Source organism: Nicotiana sylvestris, chromosome 11, assembly GCF_000393655.2.
Source record: "Nicotiana sylvestris chromosome 11, ASM39365v2, whole genome shotgun sequence".
In the NCBI taxonomy this organism is placed as follows: Eukaryota; Viridiplantae; Streptophyta; class Magnoliopsida; order Solanales; family Solanaceae; genus Nicotiana; species Nicotiana sylvestris.
In genome coordinates this window covers 153,853,907-153,876,744 of record NC_091067.1, presented here as the reverse complement: position 1 = coordinate 153,876,744, position 22,838 = coordinate 153,853,907, and the positions used below count along the sequence as shown (strand labels likewise).

Below are 22,838 nucleotides of genomic sequence, written 5' to 3'. Positions count from 1 at the left end.
GATCGAGGTGCATGTGGACGATGTCATCATTAAATCCAGGAAAGTTGCAGATCACATGGGAGATTTGAGAAAATTCTTCAACAGACTGAGGAGATACAACTTAAAACGGAATCCTGCCAAGTGTGCGTTCGCGGTCCTAGCCGGAAAGTTATTGGGTTTCATTGTGAGTCGCCGGGGAATAGAATTGGACCCGTCAAAGGTCAAAGCCATTCAAGAGTTGCCACCGCCAAAGAACAAGAAAGATGTAATGAGTTTTCTGGGAAGGCTCAACTATATCAGCCGATTCATAGCTCAGTCCACTGTCATTTGTGAACTCATCTTCAAGATGATAAAGAAGGATGCCGCCACTAAATGGACTGACGATTGTCAAAAAGGCCTTTGACAGAATCAAGGAATACTTGTCGACACTGCCAGTCTTGGTTCCACCCGAGCCAGGGAGACCCCTATTGCTTTATCTTGCAGTGTTGGATGGGGCATTTGGTTGTGTTTTGGGACAACATGACGAGACGGGAAGAAAGGAGCAAGCCATTTATTACCTCAGCAAGAAGTTTACCCTGTACGAGGCTCGGTATTCCTTATTAGAGCGCACTTGTTGCGCCCTAACCTGGTTGGCTCAGAAATTGAGACACTATTTTTGTGCTTACACCACTTATCTCATATCCAGGATAGATCCATTGAAGTATATCTTTCAGAAGCCCATGCCTACCGGTAAGCTCGCCAAGTGGCAGATACTGTTAAATGAATTTGACATTGTTTATGTTACCCAGAAGGCAGTCAAAGGACAAGCCTTGGCAGATCACCTCGCCGAAAATCCTGTAGGAGGAGAATACAAACCTCTAAAGACGTATTTTCCTGACGAGGAGATAGCCTCCATAGGAGAAGACATTGCATAATCCTATGACGGCTGGAGGATGTTTTTCGACGGAGCCGCAAATTTCAAAGGAGTTGGCATAGGAGCAGTCCTTGTATTAGAAATTGGTCAGCATTAGCCGGTATCCGCCAAGCTCAGGTTCCCGTGCACCAACAACATGGCCGAATATGAAGCCTGCATTCTAGGGATTAAACTGCCCATTGATATGAACGTTCAGGAGTTACTAGTAATCGGAGACTCGGACCTACTCATACGTCAGGTTCGAGAATAATAGGCAGCCAAGAATCCCAAGATACTCCCTTATCTGCATCACATACAGGAATTGAGAAAGAGGTTCAGGAAGACGGAATTCCAGCATACTCCTAGGGTACAGAATGAGTTCGCCGATGCACTGGCCACTTTTTCATCTATGATTCAGCATCTAGATACAAACTTTATTGACCCCATCCAGGTCAAGATTCACGACCAACTAGCTTATTGTGCTCACGTCGAAGAAGAAGCCGACGGGAAACCTTGGTTCCACGATATCAGAAAATACCTGACAACGGGAGAGTACCCAGAGCTTGCCAATGCTACTCAGAAACGGACACTTCGGAGATTATCCAACAACTTCTTTCACATTGGGGGAATCCTATATAGGAGGACTCCCGATATGGGATTATTAAGATATGTCGAGGCAAGAGAAGCAACCAAACTATTGGAGGAAGTGAACGCAGGGACCTGTGGACCGCATATAAATGGTTTCGTCTTGGAAAAGAAGATACTCCGAGCAGGATATTTTTGGATGACTATGGAAGAAGACTGCATCCAGTACGTTTGGAGATGCCATCGTTGTCAAATACATGCAGATATGATAAAGGTACCTCCAAATGAGCTTACTGCAACAAGCTCACCATGGTCGTTCGCCGCTTGGGGAATGGATGTCATTGGACCAATTGAACCAGCCGCGTCAAATGGGCATAGGTTCATCCTATTGGCAATTGACTATAGGTTGAAGTAGCATCATACAAGGCAGTCACCAAGAAAGTAGTAGCAGATTTCCTCCGAGATCGTATGGTTTGTCGGTTCGGGGTTCTGGAATCAATCATCACCGACAACGGCTCTAATCTCGACAGCGGCCTGATGAAGGAAATGTGTGAAACATTCAAGATTAAACACAAGAACTCTACGGCTTACAGACCTCAAATAAATGGAGCTGTAGAAGCAGCCAATAAGAACATCAAGAAGATACTAAGGAAGATGATTGAAAAGCACAAACAGGGGCATGAGAAGTTGTCATTCGCCTTACTGGGTTATCGTACCACGGTCCGCACATCAACTGGGGCCACTCCCTACATGCTGGTTTATGGTACAGAGGCAGTCATCCCCGCCGAGGTAGAAATTCCTTCCTTAAGGGTCATACGAGAAACAGAATTAGATAATGCAGAATGGGTCAAGAGTCGCTACGAGCAGTTAGCCCTCATAGACGGAAAAATAATGAATGTTGTTTGTCACGGTCAATTATATCAGAACAGAATGTCCAGAGTCTTCAACAAGAGAGTCAAGCCAAGGAAGTTTACACCAGGACAGCTGGTGTTGAAGAATATATTTCCATATCAAGATGAAGCCAAAGGGAAATTCTCTCCCAATTGGCAGGGTCCGTATATGGTGTATCGGGTTCTAACCGGAGGAGCTCTTATTCTCGCGAAAATGGACGGAGAAGTTTGGACGAAGCCTATCAATGCAGACACAGTGAAGCGATACTACATTTGATCATATGCTTTTCCCTCATGATGTATTTTGAACTACGCTTGACCTAATTCTCGTTTAAGAGGGGATACGTAGGCAGCCCTATAGGTTCGGTCACATTTTAATAAAAATTCCATATTTCCCCCCGCTATTGGAACTGGGGCAGAATTTTGAGGAGGACCCTCAAAATTCCGAAGTTAGTCGTCAATTTTCTCATCAGCACCAACCCAGTAAACTGGGGCAGAATTTTGAGGAGGACCCTCAAAATTCCGGAGCAAGCGAGGTTGTCATGTCTTGAACCACGTTGCAGTTGTTTGTTCATCCCGAAACAATCAAGGAATTATTTTTACCTATATATACATGCACTTGCCTTATATTCACTAGGTCATGCCCGAATATCATTTGGATCGCACAACGCTACCCCAATGATACGCAACAGCAAGAGCCAGAGGATACGAACTAACCTCCCCCCTATAAAACTCACAATTTTTCTTTAGATGCAGGAATTCAGGCAACGAATCAAAGTATATTTGCTCTTCAGAATCAAAAACCCTCCAGAGGGTCACTATCCGCACTCGACACTCCCCAGTAGTCTTAATAGCGCAAACCGCCCACCAGAATTCAGGCCGCAAAAGCAAAACGCACCCACTCTTTAGAGTCGAAACTCTCAAAGCAATCACTCATTTCGCAAAAGTCTACTATCTACACCCAGCATTTCCTAGCAGTCATGATATCGTAACCGCTTATCAGCTAAGACAATCACTACTATTTGCTCTTTTACATTCCTGCACTGCATAAGGCTACTCCCTGTCTTTCGAGGTTAAGTTCTATTTCCATACTGCATAAGGCTAGCTATCTGCCTTCCGAGACTAAGCTCTGTCTCCATTTGCATTTCTGCATAAGGCTACTCTCAGCCTTCCGAGGTTAAGCTCTACCTCCATATTGCATAAGGCTATCTATCTGCCTTCCGAGACTAAGCTCTATCTCCATTTGCATTTCTGCATAAGGCTACTCTCTGCCTTCCGAGGTTAAGCTCTACCTCCATATTGCATAAGGCTATCTATCTGCCTTCCGAGACTGAGCTCTGTCTCCATTTGCATTTCTATATAAGGCTACTCTCTGCCTTCCGAGGTTAAGCTCTACCTCCATATTGCATAAGGCTATCTATCTACCTTCTGAGACTAAGCTCTGTCTCCATCTGCATTTTGCATAAGGCTACTCTCTACCTTTCGAGGTTAAGCTCTACCTCCATATTGCATAAGGCTACTCTCTGCCTTTCGAGGTTAAACTCTATCTCCATATTGCATAAGGCTAGCTATCTGCCTTCCGAGACTAAGCTCTATCTCCATCCGCATTTTGCATAAGGCTACTCTCTGCCTTCCGAGGTTAAGCTCTACCTCCATATTGCATAAGGCTATCTATCTGCCTTTCGAGACTAAGCTCTGTATCCATCCTGTATGGCTGAAATATCGCCACTTTATTTAAATTCTCGCTTCGGCTAAAATATCGCCTCCTGCTTTTCAAATTCACGCCTTGGCTGAAAAATCGCCACTCTTTGCATTCATTCGGCTGAAAGATTGCCACCTTCTCATGGGCTGAAAAATTGCCAACTTATTCAAAGGCGTCATAGTTCGAAGGCACCATCTGCATAGCCTGAGAACACTATTTCATGGCCTGCGAATCTTTATTTTATGCTTTTCATGGCCTAGGACATCATAGTCTGAGGACATCATCCTAACCGTCCGAAGACAAACATTCATGGTCCAACGGGAACTTGCATCACGTTTAAATTACGCAAATATATACGCACATCACGCACTTGCATGTACTCCGGCTGGCTCACGACTGTCTCAGCGATCCCGCTCTAGTTCTCCGCAGCCTGTCCGATTCCAAGCACCCTCTCAAACCTGACCGTCGCGACCGTTCTTTTAAATTTCCATCGGCATATTCCGCCAATGGTTCCTGAACTACACATGGCCTGATTCCTGTAAAACCAGGGATATGTAGGCAGCTCAGAAACCGGAGAATGGTCAAAATTCTTTTACAATCGCCGTTTCCGGTCAAAATTGGTCATCTTGTCTTTACCTGACAACTCTTTCATCCTCCTTGGGTAAAAAGGGGCAGTTGTTGATATACAATTTTTCCCTATGTATTTTTATACTCAAAATACTTTCAAAATAGCATATGTATGCATATACAAACACGCCCAAAGGCTTTGGTATTTTCCCAAATTTTTAAAGATTTTTAAAACCAATTTATGGCCTATTTTGCACTATAAAATCCAACAATTATTCCCAAAACTTTTCATTTTGGTAAATAATTTTTTTTCTCACATTTACATCAAAATATAATTTACATGATTTTTGCATAATTTTACAAGTCAATTTTGTTATTTTTAAAACTAAAATTGCATGAAATTGCAATTTTAGCCTATTTCTCGATTTAATAGCATTTTTAATCAAAAAATCATTTCTAATATTTTTAAATTAGTACTTACATATTGTTTATCAACTCAGTATTTTTAATTTGATTCTAAACATCATTTACTATTTTTGTAAATTCAAAAAGGGAAAAATGGCTATTTCAATTGCAGCCCATTTTACTTTCAATTCTAGCTCAATTTCGACCTTAATTAACCCCAATTTCAACCCATTTCAGACCAACCCATATCCCAATTAACCCGACCCACATCCCGTTTATTTTACCCGCCCGGCTCCCCTTTTGATCCAAGTCGTTGATCAAAATGATCAACGGCCACATTTCCTCCTTTCCTTTTTTAATCCACCAACACCTCAACCCTAAAATCACTTTCACCTACCCGCCGCCTTTGGTTCCCTCGTCTCTCTCAAACTCTCTCAACTCCTGAAACCCTAGTAGCCGCCTACCCCCTCTGACCCCAAATCCAATTGAATACATGGCTAACCTAGCCATGGATGATCTCTACTCACCATCTCCTGCTCCTATACACCTGCTCGCTGAATATTCGAGGCTAGACTTCGAAGGTCTTCATCCAGACGTTGGCCGATTCGAGATTCTTTGGCCGTTTCCGGCCTTGCTCCGGCGTACCTTAGCCTTTTGAGCCTGGATTCGACTTTAACATCTCAGATCCTCTCTCGAGACTTCCAAGCCTTCTCGTCCTTTAGGGTTCTCAGAAACCCTAGCCTATTCGAGGTTCCATTTCATTTTATTCTTTTAGAGCTATGTTAAATCTATGCTATATTTGACGTTTGAGGGTTTTCCCTAAATTTCCCTTTCAAAATTGTTGGTTTTCAAATTAGGGTTTCTTAAAGTCTTTCGATTCTTGTTGTTCTTTTCTTTAGACGTTTGTCTGCAGTATGCTCGTATGTTTTCCTCCTCTATTACGCATGTATTGTCTTCCTACTTTTATATGTATGCTCACATGATTAAGTCTGTTTTCTCACTCTTCTACCATGCGTATTTACTACTGTGTTTCTTGATGTTTTGCTTTCCTGAACTATGTTCGTGTTTCTTGTTAAGCATGTTTGTCTGTTCTGTTTAAATCCCCATCCTTTCTTAAGTTCCGAAGTCGTCTGAACATGTTCTTCATGCCTTAAAATGGTTTTCTTTCTTTGATTGCTTCAAGCCTGCTATTGTATTTGCCTGATTCTCATAAGACTCCTTGAGTCCGTTCATTTGCCTTCTCGTTTATGTGTTTGATTCGATGGGGGAAACCCTAGAATTTGGGTTTTCTTTTTCTTTGAGTAAAAGACACTAGGGTTTCACTCTGAAACTCTAAGTTTACAGACTCACGACGAGTCTGCAATCGAACTCAAAATCTTATTTGCCTGTGATTATGAAAACTCTCATTGTTCTTCTTTGGTTTGAACTGTATGCTTTATATATAAGCTTCCCTTTCAAAGTTTTGAAATCCCTTTAATCATGCTAAGAAATTCGTCACTGATTTCTCTTGATTGAACCTTTTTTACCTTACTGATGTTTTCCTTAAATAATTGATCCTGTATCTTCTGTGATTTTGTACCAACGTCTGGATCATCTATTTCCTTAATTACCTCAGTTTCTTTGTGGTTTGCAACTGGATCCGAGATCCTTTGACTGATTTTTTTCAAATTTATACCTACTGTGCCCTCTCTCCTTAAATACCAACTATGTATTTGGCCCTATTTGTGCACTATATGGTCTCTTTTCCTTAATTTAGCCTTAATAAACTGATTCTCTCTTCCTTCTTAGTTGTTTGAACTAGACCCTTAATTAAAGGAGTCTGGCTACCCTGATTGATACTAATTTGATTAGTTTCTATGTTTGTATCCTTTGCCTGCCTCACCTGTTTTCAAAACTATATAAAGGGCTTAGCCCTCCCCTTTTTCGAACAAAAAAAGAAAAAAAAACAAAACAAAAAAAGTAAAACGAACAAAAAGGCAATCAGTCAACTAACTCTCTTCTTCTCTCAACACACAGACCAGTTCTGTTTTCTACTTCTCTTTTATTTCTGAAATACTTTTAAGTTCTCCTTGAATCTTCGAGTGTTCTGCTGAAAACCTGAGTTGTTTCCGCTGTTTGCTTGCTGTGGTTACTCCGCTATTCTTTTTCTGTTACTTTGCAACTGGTATGTCCATCTTAGTTTAAAACTGTTTCTCGACTATGTGTTTTACATCCCAGTTCTGTTATGCTTTTTCTTTACTATTTTCTGCAACTTTATCATTATTTTTCTTACGTGAATTCCCTTACCCTTTACCCTTTTATATGTGAGTTATGGTTCAAAGCATGACAACACTCTAATATTGTTGTCTATGTTTCTGAACTGGGTTCTTTGAATCCAAAACTCAATCAGTTCCCCATTCATTTTCCCCCTTTATGTGTTTTAGCCATGGACTTGGGTCTGGTAGTGTCCTAATCACTGTCCAGACCCTGGTCTGACCTTCAAAGGTCTGCTCCTAATTTGTTTAATCAAACAGGTGGTCTGGGGTGTGCTAGCCTACCTTGTGGCTAGGCATGACCACCACCAGTCACGGCTCCCCAATCCCCTTTTTCACTTTGCACTTACGCTTAGCTATTAAGTTCTGCCCCTCTCTTGCAAGCCATGCTTTGGGACCCCTGAGTTCCCTCTGAACTTGGATGCCTGAGGGCTGGCACTTCCACACTGTACTATTATGTTACTAAATGGTTATTCAGAGTGTAAGTATTGCCTGGAGTTCTTGAGGCTCCTTGGAACTTTGAAACACTCTAAGTAAGAGAAGGCCTCGGAATCTGGAATCCGGATTTGGTGAAAGATATGTTATTGGGTATTAAGATTGAATTAGGCTGCTCGGATCTAGCTGTAGGCTGTGATGTATTTCTGTTTACTTTCTTTCTTCTGGTCCTGTAATAATCTTGTAAAAAGAACTCGGGGAATATTAGTAAAGGGTGTGGGAGGGGTTTATATTGCTTGCATGAGTTAAAGGGTAGAAATCATGCCTATAGGATTTTAATGCTTTCAATCACCTAGATACCATGCCTATAGGATTTTAATGCTTTCAATCGCCTAGAGACCATGTCTATAGGCCTTTACATTCCTTTAACTCAATCATTTAGAAATCATGTCTATAAGATTTAATATCGCAAATTAGTAGAAATCCTACCTATAGGACCTAATAATCGAATAACCCGTTGCACGTAGAAATCATGCCTATAGGAAATGCATGAAAACGTTAGGCAAATTGTAGGGTAATCAAATACTCATTTTTTCTTAATGGCTTAATAACAGGTATAGATATCCTGCCTACAGGGTTCAAACTTGTCTAATCTGTATAAGCAATAATCTAGAAATTGGATTCAGCGTTTTCAACAAACTTGTACTAATATGTTTATTGCCAGAACTCTTACAAGTCTGCAAAATTCTCGATTTCTTTTTTAACTTGCATCTCTCTTTGCTAAAACGGTTTTCAATCTTCTGCTTAAATTTTCATCTTAGGAAGCTGTTATATTCAAAACAGTATTCAGTTTGTTCTTACTTTTAAAGTCGCTATACTTTTGAAACTCATTTTCATAACTCTACTGTATTTCAAATCTGCTGATTTCAAAGTCAATTCCGAATTTTTGCAATCTCAACTATCTGTTTTAATCCTTTCTGCATTAGGCTTTTTCTGAAATCGGTACTTTCTAAATAATTCATTTAAAGTACTTCAATTCCTGACAATTGGATCTGAGTTGCCTAATGCAGACCTTTTATCTAATTCTATGTGTTAAACTGATCCGTCCGCCGTTTAAGTTTTAATTAAAGACCAAACCAGTATATGCAAGACATGATAAACTAATTGCTATGTGATTTACGGGGTTTTATGTGAGCATTGCATATTTATTTTATGCCCCGCTTATTTGTTATTTGTTTTGACTGACGTCCTAGTATTTTATCCTTTTAAGCTCCATATATGCCTCCATCCCTTTCCTCCCTTTAGGATTAGAAGTCAAAATGCCCCGGGACTGATAGGTTGGGACGGGTACTAGCATGCAATAAGTAAAACGAAACTAATCGCGTTTAATACCCTAACGGGGTGGGAAGGGTAGAATATGGAGATGATGACGGTGCGCTAATATCTCGTGCGAGAATGATTGCTGGGTATTGCACCAAACTGATTCATATTATATTTAAACCTAGGACCCCTTTTCTCCTTCTTTAGTTATCAATGTTTTCTTAACTTAGTGTTTTCTTCAACTAAGATTTTCTCTTTTCAAAATCACTTGTGTCTTTCTTCTTTCAACATTTTTCAACTTGTTTACACTTCATATGTGCAAATTTTTCTTGTTTATTCATATTCTTAAAGTCATAACTAACCACGGCCGGGAACCACACTAGTGGATCTTGAGGGATGCCTAACACCTTCCCATCGAGATAATCTCAAGCCCTTACCCGAACTCTGGTTTATCTTTCAAGAAATCCTTTTTTTTAAGTGTCCTAATGCACTATAATCATTAGGTGGCGACTCTTCAAATTCCATATCCCGATTCCTCGAAAGGGGAATAAGAGTTATTTTGCCCATAATGTCGTAAACCCGATTTCGCCTTCTTTCAGGAGGGAAAAAGGGGGCGTCGACAACAACAACATCAATCACCAATTTAACATAGGATTCAAGCCTAAGAACTCTTAAATTATGTTTTCGATCAAAAGGTCTATCAAATCTCGTCCGAATGACCTAAAATTTTGCGCACGCATCCCAATTGACACAACGAAGCTACTGCCACTCTCGGAATTCCATTCCGGCCCCTATATCAAAATCTCGCCTATCAACCGGAACCGCCAAAATATCAACTTCGCCAATTTAAGCCTAAATCTTCTCTACAACTCCAAAACTCATTCCGATCGCGCTTCTAAGTCACAAATCACCTCCCGAAGCCGAACCATCAGAACTCACTTCTGAGCCTTCTAACACATAAGTCAACATCCGGTTGACTTTTCCAACTTAAGCCTTCTTAAAAGAGACTAAGTGTCTCAAACTTCACCAAACCCATTTCGGACTCGATCCGACCAACCCGATACCACAAAAACACGGATAGCGAAGCACAAAGAAGCTGAAATGGGAGAAATGGAGTGGTAACTCATGAGACGATTGGCCGGATCGTCACAGTACTCTAGAGTTGGGACTGCGTGTGTTGTAATGGTTACTCATGTATTCCGTGTTCCTCCACTATTTTTTTTAAGCTTAGTAAATTTTATTACAGAGTGCAGCTTGATTCTGTTTGTTCCCATGACTATGTGTGAGCACCTAATTTTTGCCCTACATGAAAATAACTCCTAAAAATAGGCCAAAAATAATTTTAATTGATTTTTAGGAGTTTTTCTTTATTTAGTTGCATTTCATGCATGTCAAATATTTTTAAAATCATAGAAAAATTATAAAATTTGTCACGTTTTAATTTTGTACCATCTTAGGTTCAATTTGCATGTAGGAATTAATTTTATTAAGCAAAAAATCACAAAAATGGTCATTTTGACATATTTAGATTTTAATGTTTTTACATTACCTATGTGAATGTAAGCAATGGTGACGTGTTAGAGTGGGACCAAATGGTTTATGTTATGGATGTTTGATCTTGGAACTATTGCTTTCACCAAAATGTACAACGTAAATATAGAGCCTTCTAATATAAGCATATAACATCATTATGTAATTTGAGAGTGTATTAACGGATCTGAATGCAAAATGCAGTTCACCATGTAAATTTGAAGGGAATAACAACCATACTTCATCAAGACACGGGGAAGCTTTTTTTACCAACTGAATTGTCTGAGAAGAGATACAAATTCTGGTAATATTACCAATTAATTGTAGATGATATATAGGAATTTATTGTTTGGTGATGTTTAATTTTCATGCTGTAAAATCATTTGGTTGGTAGCTTGCGTGGCCTTATATGAGTTAAATGATGCAGGTGAAATAACACAACTGGCTATGATTTGGTGTATTAATTCTTTCTCCGTTCTTGCCGGCTATGGAACTCAAAATATTTCTGTTAAACTAACTGAAAACTTAGAGAAAAGTTATGTCTCGGTAGATCCTATTTTCTACAGAGCTCTTCTTCTTTTAAGAAAAGCTTATGACCATGTATTTTTTCTTATTACCCAAGAAATTGAAAATAAGAACATTTAGCGAAAGAATGTAGTTACCTTTTGCTTTACAGTAGTTGAGTTTCCCTTACTTTCATTCCAATCATTTGTCACTATACTGATATTTGTGATGTTAGTCTTTTCAGGTTGGAGATTCTCATATGGGTAAAGCTGAGTAATTAAGAGGCATAGTGTTTACGGATCCATAGAACCACATTATGAAGGGGTTCCACAGGACACTCCTATCTAGAATATACTTATGCAATAATGAGTATCCTCTATAAAAATTCTTTGATATGGTCTACACATGTGGAATTCTTTCTTCAGTGTAAACTCTGTACTCGTGTTAATCTAAGGATTGTTTGTCTTTAAATATGGTTTAAATGGTTCCTCTTGAATTCTATATTATTCAAAATGATAAAAGATGACAAATGAGTGATCCAACTTGACAGTTGCAATATACACCAAAACTTTCTTGCTCTCCGTTTTTCGGGTTGTATACAAATTAAAGATTAGATTTTCACTTTAAAAAAATCTCATAAATGAACATAATTTTAGGCTCAGAAACACGAATGTGCAAGGGAATCTCCTTTTTGTTACATAGATTTGTATATAGGAGTAGTATATTCAAGCAATATGGTGAGCACCTTTTGGCTTCACTTGTTTTCCAGCAAAGACAGATATATTTGATAAACTGGTCTATAGCTTACAGGGATTTCTTAGTCTTTTTGTTGCAAAGCCTACTACCGATAGTCTTGAGAAAGGCTTACATTAGTTGGCACTACACACTATCATTCAAAGACAACTGAAGACATAAGATTTGCTTATTTTTCCCCATGTATTGTCTAAATGTAATGTGTATGCACTAGCATGGCTTTTAAGCAGTTCTCTTGAAATATGTCACACGCTTCGCCAATTCGGGAGTCAAAGAGATGAATACAAGATTAGAAAACATGTGCCGAAGAATTTGGAATTGGACTCGCAAGAAGAAACAGGTCCCTAGAAATACATATCCATGATTGTATTTTAAGTTCGCTTTGTAGTTTCAGTTTGCTCGAATTGTTTTTTACGAGGAGAAAGTGGAGATTTAACAGAAATTTAAGAATGTACCACATGTTATTCTATTTTAATCAAAACTCAAAAAGTATTACTTATCCACTTTGAACTCGGGCCCGGGCTCAGCACGGGCTAGCTCTTAACTAGTTTATACATAGATACATGTTTCCACTACTTGCAGTGCACGGTGTTCATGTTTCTCCACACCTAAGCCTCCCAACGTGAAATCTCATTCCAAAATGAACAATGTTTAATCAGAGGAGTAGAAAAGAGCAGTCCGGTGCACAAAGCATCCCGCGTTCACACAGGGTCCGGAAAAGGGCCGCATCCCAAAGGGGTGTGATGTAGGCAGCCTACCCTGATGCAAGCATTAGTGGCCGATTCCACGGCTCGAGACGAGTGGACTGAGCACCAAAATGAATTGATTTCCACAAGTTCACAAGACTAGCAGTTACATTGCGTATGTCGAAATGTTAACATCTTCCTCGGGTGATAAAATGGATTCCAATTCCATCTCATGCTGAGGCAATAACAATGAGCATGCTGATGCCAAGGTGGTTGCTGGTACTGTTTGTTGAAAATGCCTCAAAAGATTAATCATGCATTTTTTAGTTTCGTCTGCAGCAAGATTCTCTCCAGCACATAAAACCTTACATAAAAGAACCAACTTTCAATTACTTTATGGCTACATCAGCATAAAAGATCGTCAGATGCAAATATCAAAGTACAATAAGACAGTCATAAAATTAGATTAATCAACTACAGTCAAACTTCTTTATAACAACCTCGTTTGTTCCAATATTTTTTGGCTGCTACAATTAAGTGTTGTTATAGAGAACATATTATATAATAACATAACATGAGATATTGGTTCCAAAGAAAACGTGGCAGTTATGATGAAGTTCTGTTATAAAGGATGGTTGTTATAGAGAGGTCTCGCTGTACATAAACTAAAGGAAAACAAACAAAAATGAAATGTCAAATTAACCCTCCAAATAGACAGATGGAGAGCTAATTGTCAACTGACTAACACTCAAATCTCTTGCATAAATGATGACTCATTCTAACATCTGCTACTTGAAATTTTGAACTAACCTCTACAAAAACTGAAATAACCTTTGGAAGGTGCTGATAGTTGGGACCCAAAAGTTTTCCGTCTGATCTGTAAGTCAGAAGATTTTGTTAAACATTAAAGATTAAAATACATTAGTGCGCGAGATTACATTTTAGAGTCTGCAAACATTGGTTAATTTTGTTAATTGAAGAACCAAAAAATCCCAGTAACAATCACCATGAAAGATAATTTTGTTAAGTAAAAGGAATATATCAATTGCTAAAGCAACATTTTGTATGAATGTGTTAGGAAAGTATAGGAAATTATAAATTTAATATCAAGAAAAATAATATATAATTGTGTAAATTTCAGGAATTTGATTGAAGATTACTTGGACAAAGGTTTGTTCCGGATAGCAGACCGACCAATAGGAATCAAGACATCACCGTTTGCGCTTCGTATTTTATTTCTCAGCCTTTTGATACTCAGAATTTTAAAATGATTTTTAGACTTGGTTAACATGGTTTTTACCTCATTCATTGAATTTAGTTGTAGTTCTTTCAATTTCTTTGTAGGATGATGGTGGTTGATGTAACATAAGGAAAATTTCAAAAAAAAGTAAAACAAAATAGGTGACAAGAAAACTAATTTAATACCTTTCAACCATTGAACAGAGCTGTTTGTGAACTACTTTGGCTTTAACCGTGTCCTCTTTTATGGGCAGACAATTCAACCAAGACGGAATAATCTACCAAAAAACTTCAAATAAGAATTTTTTTTAACAATCTTATGAAGTATATTGGAGGAGCATCAATCCATGTTTTCAGTCCATTTCACCTAAAACGAGGATAAGTACTGATAATATATGTATTATTTGATACAGCCAGAAATTTAAGAATTAAATTAGAAAGCCTAAAGAATAAATGAAGGAATTGTCTAAGGCAGTCTTGAACTTCATGAGCTAGCGTTTGCAATTGTATCGAGCTGGTATATTGACTTTCATTTAAAAGCTAAAGACTTTTGATCAAAAGATTATAGGGCACCCGGTGCACTACGCTCCCGCTATGCGCGAGATCCGGGGAAGGGCCGGACCACAAGGGTCTATTTTACGCCGCCTTACCCTATATTTCTACAAGAGGCTGTTTCCATGGCTCGAACCCGTGACTTCCTGGTCACACGATAGCAACTTTACCAGTTACGACAAGGCTCCTGGTCAAAAGATTATAGCGAGTTCAAAACTACTGATGCATGAAATGAAGGTAGCAGTGAAGTGCTCAAAATCTAAACCTGATAATTTAGAATAACTATAGTATATACAAACTGAAGATAGATATAATACATGAACAAGAAAACATCCCGGATTCCCCAAAAAAACATACCTGTGCTGCGTCGATACTTTCCTGATGAAATTGACATATCTTACCAAGCGCAAAAGCAGCATTATAATATGCACTTAAATTCTCAGGCTCACGATCGTGTAGATGTGTTATCACTACATTGATTCTCGAAAGAGCCTCTGAAACACACCATGAGATTTAGTAAGTAGTAAATACAAAAATATATCACTCTTCGTCCATTTCCCCCTGATGAGAAGGATCTCAATATCAGATTCAACAGTATCTTACCTCCAACAAAAGGTTTGAAAACAGAACCACCATGTTCCGCACACAACCCAAGTCCATAAAGCGCATTCTGAACATGACGTTAATGGTGTTTGGATGAATCAAAAAGAAAATGTAACACAACTGAAAACTGACCCGTCTACCAAGATAGGCAAACCTGTCTAACAACTGGCTTTTCGTCGTCACTTGAGTTCAAAAGAAAAGGAAGATATATATTATAGTACCTAGTTTGGAAAGAAAGTGACTATCAGAATTATGATCTTGAAAGGGCAACCCGGTGCACTAAGCTTCGGCTATGCGCGGGTCCAGGGAAGGGCCGAACCACAAGGTTCTATTGTACGCAGCCTTACCCTGCATTTCTGCAAGAGGAGAGGCTGTTTCTACGACTTCCTCCTGGACACATGGCAACAACTTTACCAGTTACGCCAAGACTCCCCTTCATCAGACTTATGATCTTATTTAAGAAAAACATAGATATAGACCTACTTTAGAGCTGCTTCACCGCAATACACCACAAGTATGTCAAAAACATGAAAACACATACTTCTCTCTGCAGCTGTTTTATCCTTTCCCTTCAAGCAGGGGAAAAAACACAATGAGAAATATAAATGAAAAACAACCTAGGGGTTAGAATGACATTGGTTATAGTGACCTGAAACTTACCATCATAGGCAATAGATATAATGAAAGCTCATCGAAAAAAGGCAAGAAAGCAGCCTTGAATGTGTGGATCAGTGTAATCAATATGTTACCAACCTGATAAAACAAGTATAAGTGAGTCAAGAATAAATTAAAGTGAAAGGCTTGTATAAAGATAATATGGTGTCGTGAGTTGTATATGAACTTAATTCTCTAATAAAACATACATTTATGCAAACTTCATCTTCTAGCTCTCTTACAGCCCTCAGCAATTCAGCCTCCTCAGCATCAAAGTCTTCTGATTTTGCTCTCTTTGTGAGTTCTCCATTTCTGCGTGAACTTTCCATAAGAACGTGCTTTATCTCATCGATGATGCTATGAACCTGATCTTCATTGAGAAGTGATCCACAGATCTGAAAGAAGTTACCAAAAGTACCATAATAGTGAAAACTGAAGTTCAAACTCATTTAATTTCTACAGCTAGTGCTGCTTCTTGCTTTTTCAGTAAGCATGAAGCATGTCATTAGTTGGCTTAACAGTGATTTACTGAAAATAAGTTTCATTATGGAGACAATCTACCACATAGTTAATAATCTGTTTTCTGTCTTGCTGAAAATAAGTTTCATTATGGAGTCAATCTACTACATAGTTAATAATCTGTTTAATGTCTTGCCTATTCATGTCAAGGGAAATTTCGTAATTATGGGATTTATGGTAGGAAAGGGAGCCTTGGAGCAACGGTAAAATTGTCTTTGTGTGACCTGTTCGACCTGTGGAAGTAGCCACTAATGCTTGCATTAGGATAGGCGGTCTACATCACACCCCTTGGGGTGCCGCCCTTTTCCGGACCCTGCGTGAATGCAGGATGCTTTGTTCACCGGGCTGCCCTTTATGGGATTTGAGGGACGAGCTTGGAAAAGTGTCTCGCTCATCATAATGGACATGAGAAACTCAAAAGCATCACACCACCATCATAGGAAAAAAGTTGCATACTTGGATCAAAGTAAAGAAATCATCTTAACATGACGTACCAATAGGCATTCATTCAATCCCCATAATATATTTGCACTTATTTTTGCCTCAGACTCCTGCATGAGATAGCAATCATCAAAGTGTCACTTTCTCATTATTCAGATAAATGGAGGTCAATCCTTTTCCCCAAATAAAAAAAACCAGAAGCATATGTTGAAGGCAACCGAGTATAAAGCGTTCCCCAAAGCCAGTATTATATCGCCAGACAACTGCTTGAAGTATGACTGGTTTCCACCTTGAGCAATCCCTTTCTCTACCGCCAGTTCAGCAGAAGGCAACAGGGATGACAATGCTTAACCACCACAAATTATAACATCTCATCAGAAGTTGAAGTAGTTAAAATAAAAATGAAGAAAACCATATGAAATCGAGCATTTTTTACCATAATTAGCATAGTTCCTGACATCATCGTCCATATAGAATTTAAGAAGCGGAGCTAAAACTGAAGCAGCCTGTTTCATGATTTAAGCCATAAGTATCACCTGTTGCAAATCCACTTAACAGCACACGAAAAAGTAAATGTGCAAGTGATAATTATTTATTCATGCTAACCTGGGAAATCCATGGGTAGAATTCTTCCTTCAAATTATGAGCATATCTACCAAGGAGACCACAGGCTATAGATTTCACCTCTAGGAGGTCACTTCCTTTGATGCATATCATTTCCTTCCCGAACTTGACTTTGTGTATACTGCAAAATGTGAAACTCAAGTTGATCCTAGGTAGCCCCAATAACCACATTTCCCTAGTAGTCTTAGTACTGATGAGTAAGGCAAAAGAAATAACAAGAAATCCTATGAACTTCAAAAATAAAGACAAAGCCAACCCTCAATCATAAAAGCTTACCTATCATATAATTTATCAGTCGATACAGTCTTATCGGGCTCAAATTGAGCACACTCAACCAAAGAGGGCATGACTGTACTCATGTAAGGAAGAAAATCCTTCCCTATGCACTGGCAAATTCTGTTGGATGCCTGCGATGAAATCAAGAAACGCTGAGAGGCCAATATAAAAAGTTCTAAGCTCGTAAAATCAAAGGATTAACACATACCTGTAGAATGTAAACAATAGTATCAGCCTCTCTCACTTGTGATTTTTGAAATGACTTGAGCACTTCCATAACCTTTAATGACACCAAAAACAGAATTTAAAAAGTTGATGTTGAGAAATGAAAGAACGGGTAAGATCACACAACCACGTTGCCAAGAGAAGAACGAGAGTGTCAAAAGAGAGGCAGAATGTAGGACAAAAGAGGAACTAGGAGGAGAAGTTATATATGAGTCATTAGTCGTTGCTCCCAAGTGCTGAAGACAATGTAATCCATCTGCAATGGCACTACTGAAAGATACTTGCTCATGATGATGTTTACACCAAATCTATGAATATATGAGATGTGTCATTGACGCTTTATCACTTAATTGTGGTTAATTAACTTGTATTTTCACCTCAAGTTATCATTAACCATTGATAAATTATGATTGTATGGTATAAACACCGGGTGTATATAAGTTTTTCCAATAACATGAATATATGTCTTGCGCATCACACACACAAGCAAAAAGATGTAATGGGCATAGTTGGGAGATGACCTGCTCTAAGTCATCTCTGAATTTCTCTTTGCCTACAGCCAATGCAACCAGGCTTATGCACTCGAAGGCTCTGACTTGAAGCTTGTGATTAGATTTATCATTTGCATTTGCCCGGATAGTTTTCAAATATGGCATTACAAAATCATAGTACGCTTGGAATTGCTCCTGTTGAAGTATATATATGATATTTTAGCCATCAATATCCATAACATAAGCAGATACTGAACTGAGTCAAAAATGAATGCAAGTAGGTAATACCTTAGATAAATCAGCAATACCAGACAATGCCTTTAATGCTGCTCTTTGAACCATTTCGTTGTCGTTCTGCATTCCAAACAACAGCAATGAGTAGGAAAATACACCATCAATCTCTTAAACTTGTTAGCAGTAATCTGCCTTTTGTAACAAGGTGGCCTCTAAATTTGCATACCTGTAGAAGTACAAGCTGTTTGTTGAGTATTCTATCTAAGTAGGGTACCAAAGTTTCTGGCTTGTCAGATTTACAGAAATCCGAGACAGCTAAAGCTGCATGTGCCTATGAAAATGCCATAGAAAGTATCATGAAATAAATGAAGTCAGTAATGACAGATCTATACACAATCTTTACGCTGTGAATTCGTCAAACTCTATTAAAGGTCACTTCAGATACCTCCCCTAACATATCTCTGTGTAGTAATCATTCTCTCTTGTGTCATATTTACAGTCATTTAAGGTGAGACTTTTTTTTTTGGGATAAGGATTTAAGGTGAGACTTTATTTACACCAAAATATAGTCATAAGCTTAAATTTGAGGCAGTGCGCAATTAAGGCTCCATAAGTAAGGCCAAAGACTCTTGTCAATAAAACATACTAGAATATGTAAAGTTAATTAAAAAAATTCTCTGAATATAACAACAACAAATTTTTAAGATTAAAAAGATTAAACCTATACAAACTTATAGATCATCAAGTTTATGGAATATGTAACACCATTGTAAAGGTGCAGCAAGTTAGATACTTTTGCTGGTTGTTTCCTGCAAGAATAATATACTCTATTTTTTTATAGCTACAATTGTATTTTGGGAAGTCCAATGATCATAAAGGGTTCATATCACCATAGGTCAGACCTGCACTCGAGGATGTTGAAAATCATCCATAGCTGCAGCTAATGCAGGCAATACAAAGTTATGGTATTGTACTTGCAAATGTGGAGAGAAGTCAATTGAGAACTGCGCAACTGCATTAATAGCAGCCCATCTGACTCGAGGATGAGGATCTTGGAAAGCATGCAGAACCATATTCATTATTTGCTCCAAATACTTCATCATCACCTACAAACAGAGAAACCATGGGCTCAAGATAATAGACGAAGAAAACTAAATTAGAACGAATAGGGGCTAGTGGCAAACAATCTTATCTATCCCAGCAGTTTGCTAGCGAAAAAACACCTCTCAAATGCTACAAAATCATCGCAATATAATCACGAATGAGACATCAGATTTGTACCTTTGAGCTTCCTTCAGCTATCTGAGAAAGTGCAATGAGAGCTGCGTGCCGTTTCTCCCACTCAGGGACTATCAAATAAGCATCCAGCTGCTCTAGTGCAATAGGAGCTATAGTCTTGCCACCTAATGCTTTAGAAAACCGGCTTAAACACTCCCGACCATAAATGTAGTTATCAGTAACCCCTGCCTGGTCATTCCAGATCTCCGAACTATGCCAGCTAGGTTCGTCCTTAATATCCCGTAACAAATTCAACAACACTGCAAAACAAGTGGTAGTAAACAAAGGCAGCTTCTTCATCATACCAGGGGCCTTCTCCCTAGCCTCAACCAAAGCTAATACGAACTCAATTGCCAAGTGCCTTGTCGTTTCTTCCAAACTCTTATCCTCTGCTATGTCAAACATGGTACCCACCACATCCACTAGCTGCCTCCTCAAGAACCTAGGTTCATTCTTCGCCAACTTTATAAGAAATAACAGCACCTGCTCTGCTGCATCCTCCCTCCTCTTGTTGTTCAATGTGTCAGTCAAAGCTCTCATCATACCTGGCAATAGTTCTTGAAACCGCTCTTTTTCATTTGAACTCGGTATGCTCTGAATGAAGGTGATCACAGCTCTTGCGGCAGTGATCCTCACTTGGAGGTGGAGGGTATCATCATTCAGTGTATTAAGGAATAGCTTGTGCAAATCTTTTATGCAAGGTGCTGTTGTTTCGCCTATGTCCTTAGATAGAATCGCAAATATTATGCAAGCTGCCCCTTTTAGGTACGGGTCTAAACTGGAATTAGTGACACGTTGGTACAGGGGTGGCAATAGTTCAGGCCAGGTTTTATCTGCGCGAACTGAATCAATAAGCGTCCAAACAGTTATAAGGAGCTCTTGAATGATGAATCCTGGTTCTTCAACGGAGAAACGATCAACGATCATAGATTTGATGGTCGATTGAGTGGAGACACTAAGATTATGCCAAGTGCACAAGTCATTATCATTAAGCAACTTGCGAAGGAGTCCAGCACACCTTTCACGGTAATAAATGTCGTGGGAAGGGCCAAGATAGTCAACAAGCTTAAGAGCAATGGACTCTGGATCCTTTTGCTTCATCATGTTGAACATCCACTCAGCCTTGGATCGTTTCTCCTTGGAGTTGGACCAATGATCGGAAATAAAGGTTTGAAATGGCTGTGAATCAGGCCCCAGAATCGCCTCCATCTGGAACGGAATCAGTTCGCTATCCATTACTGTATAGTATATTTTGAAAAGGGAGAGAGAGGAGGACACTACTATGGGGTTCTGAGAAATGTACCATTGACTTACTTCCCTAAGAAAAACTTTTTTTGTGATAGTCTTACAAGACTTTTAAGAGATTAGAAATGTGATCACGAGACATTATCTCCCATGAATATTAAATATACGAAAATCACAGCTAACAAAAAATATACAAAAATACAACTTGATGGCTCAAAGGTCAATATCACAATATACTATTGAAGTCCATGGTTCATATCATTAGATTAAAGCTTGTCTTATGAATGATTTTGTTTCTAATTTGCAAAGATGAGATTAGAAAGTTTACTGCCCCTAAAAGTCAAACAATGCCAATATGTTGCTTGTTGGTAAATTGGTAAGTCGAACATGAATATAAATTGTTTAGACTACTTAATTATTCACACATTCATTGAATGATGAAGCTAGGCAACAATTAGGTATATTTTAGTAAAGTTATAAGAGAATCATACACAATACTTCTCCTCAAATCTCAAGGCATGAATGATGAAGCTAGGCAACATTAAGAGTACTTTTTAATAAAACGAAATTTATATTAATTTCAGAATTTTTTTTAAGAGATTTAAAATCTGAATGAAACATTGTCGCGCATCCTGAATATTGAATATTAGGAAGTCACAGCATAAAAAAAATATTAAATAATGTAACTTGATGGCTTCAAGGTCTATAATATAATAGTAATGGTTTCAATATTCATACTATATGTCAGAGTCAAATGGTAGATACCTAATTTTCAGGAACTCCTTCAAAAATGGTGCAATGCTCTCTCCAACTCAGGCGCTGACATTGGTACCAATTGAAACCTTATAATCAAGCTAGTAGCCTTCACTTTGGTGTTAATCTTAGAAGACTTTTCCTACGAGTCATGATTTAGCACCAAATATTAAACCTAAGAGGAAATTGTCTTATAGCTTGTGAGTCGTCTCTATCTAGATTTCTCAAACAATACAGTAATGGATACCTATTTGATTCAGTTCCAAAATGCCCAGTTGAAAGCGATTCTGAGGCCTGGTTCTAGGGCTCCGTTTTGAAACCTTCATTTCCGATCACATGTCCAGCTCCGATAAAATAAATTCCGCTGAGTCAATGTCAACTTGATTGTTATATCATCCCAAAAGTTTCTTAAATATATATTTTTATTTCTAATAACTTTTTTTTTTTTGGTGATTTATATTTAGATTTTATTATTCTAGAAATTCAAATGAAAAAAGATTCAAAGTACAATTTGACCTGACTTTAAAATACTTTATCTATTGAATGATTCCAATAAGTATTTTTTATTCTTATTGGAATTAATTAAAAAGAGATGTCCCAAAATGAAAAGAATGTAATAGAGTGGAGTTTGTTTGTGGATATTTGATTTTTCTTAATAGGTGTTAGGGTAGAAAGTACAATGCAGTTTAGTGAGATCTTTTTCTTTTTTTGAGTCTCTGTATTTTGGTCGGTGCTTTTAAGTATTCTGGAAAAACGGATTTTCTATCATCTCTTTTTTCCTTTTTATTTAATTGGTCCATGAATATCGATTTGATCCAAGCTTTTGAAATTGAAATAAATTCGGTAACGGATTGCGAAATCTTGGACATGATCTTCTCTATCTAATGAATGGGTAAGAGATCGAATCTCCTATTGTTCCCAAGTAGCTCAGTGGTAAAGCGCCGGTTGTTAATCGATCGGTCGTATTATATACTGTCACGACCCGGTTTTCCATCCCTCGGGAATCGTGATGGCGACTACTCGTGAAAGCTAGGCAAGCCGAGTGTTACAAATTTTATTACCATTTTTCCTTAACCTTTTAACAATTCCAAATTAACATGTGATCAACAGCGAAATAACCATAATAATAAAAGAAATGCGAAAGACGAAATCTGATAATTTAACTAAATACTATTACAAAATCCGACATACAACTCTACCCAGA

At 38.3% G+C, this 22,838-nt stretch overlaps 2 protein-coding genes across 14 annotated transcripts; one reads left to right on the top strand and one right to left on the bottom strand.

Moving 5' to 3' along the window:
* The first annotated feature begins 2,002 nt into the window (after positions 1–2,002).
* LOC138881875 (uncharacterized) lies at positions 2,003–2,623 on the top strand. Its single transcript, XM_070162165.1, has one exon. The coding sequence runs from the start codon at positions 2,003–2,005 to the stop codon at positions 2,621–2,623; it is 621 nt and encodes a 206-aa protein (XP_070018266.1).
* Positions 2,624–12,256: 9,633 nt separating this feature from the next.
* Positions 12,257–22,009, bottom strand: LOC104224466 (uncharacterized). 13 transcript variants are annotated; one of them, XM_009776129.2, is made up of 21 exons: positions 21,647–22,008; positions 19,640–20,845; positions 19,261–19,464; positions 18,585–18,689; positions 18,413–18,478; positions 18,155–18,319; positions 17,617–17,688; positions 17,409–17,539; positions 17,115–17,253; positions 16,945–17,014; positions 16,727–16,854; positions 16,562–16,618; positions 15,758–15,943; positions 15,555–15,647; positions 15,378–15,463; positions 15,049–15,115; positions 14,895–14,961; positions 14,649–14,785; positions 13,926–14,017; positions 13,311–13,377; positions 12,257–12,864 (listed from the first exon to the last, which is right to left on the bottom strand). In XM_009776129.2, exons 2-21 carry the CDS (start codon positions 20,843–20,845, stop codon positions 12,667–12,669), a joined length of 3,336 nt encoding a protein of 1,111 aa, XP_009774431.1. In that variant the 5' UTR covers positions 21,647–22,008; the 3' UTR covers positions 12,257–12,666. The 13 variants fall into 13 exon arrangements, 8 of the variants coding, with proteins under 8 accessions (XP_009774431.1, XP_070018411.1, XP_070018412.1 ...); XM_070162310.1 differs by having other exon boundaries at positions 19,640–21,776; positions 21,882–22,007; XM_070162311.1 differs by having other exon boundaries at positions 15,758–15,913; positions 19,640–22,009.
* Positions 22,010–22,838: the final 829 nt, after the last annotated feature.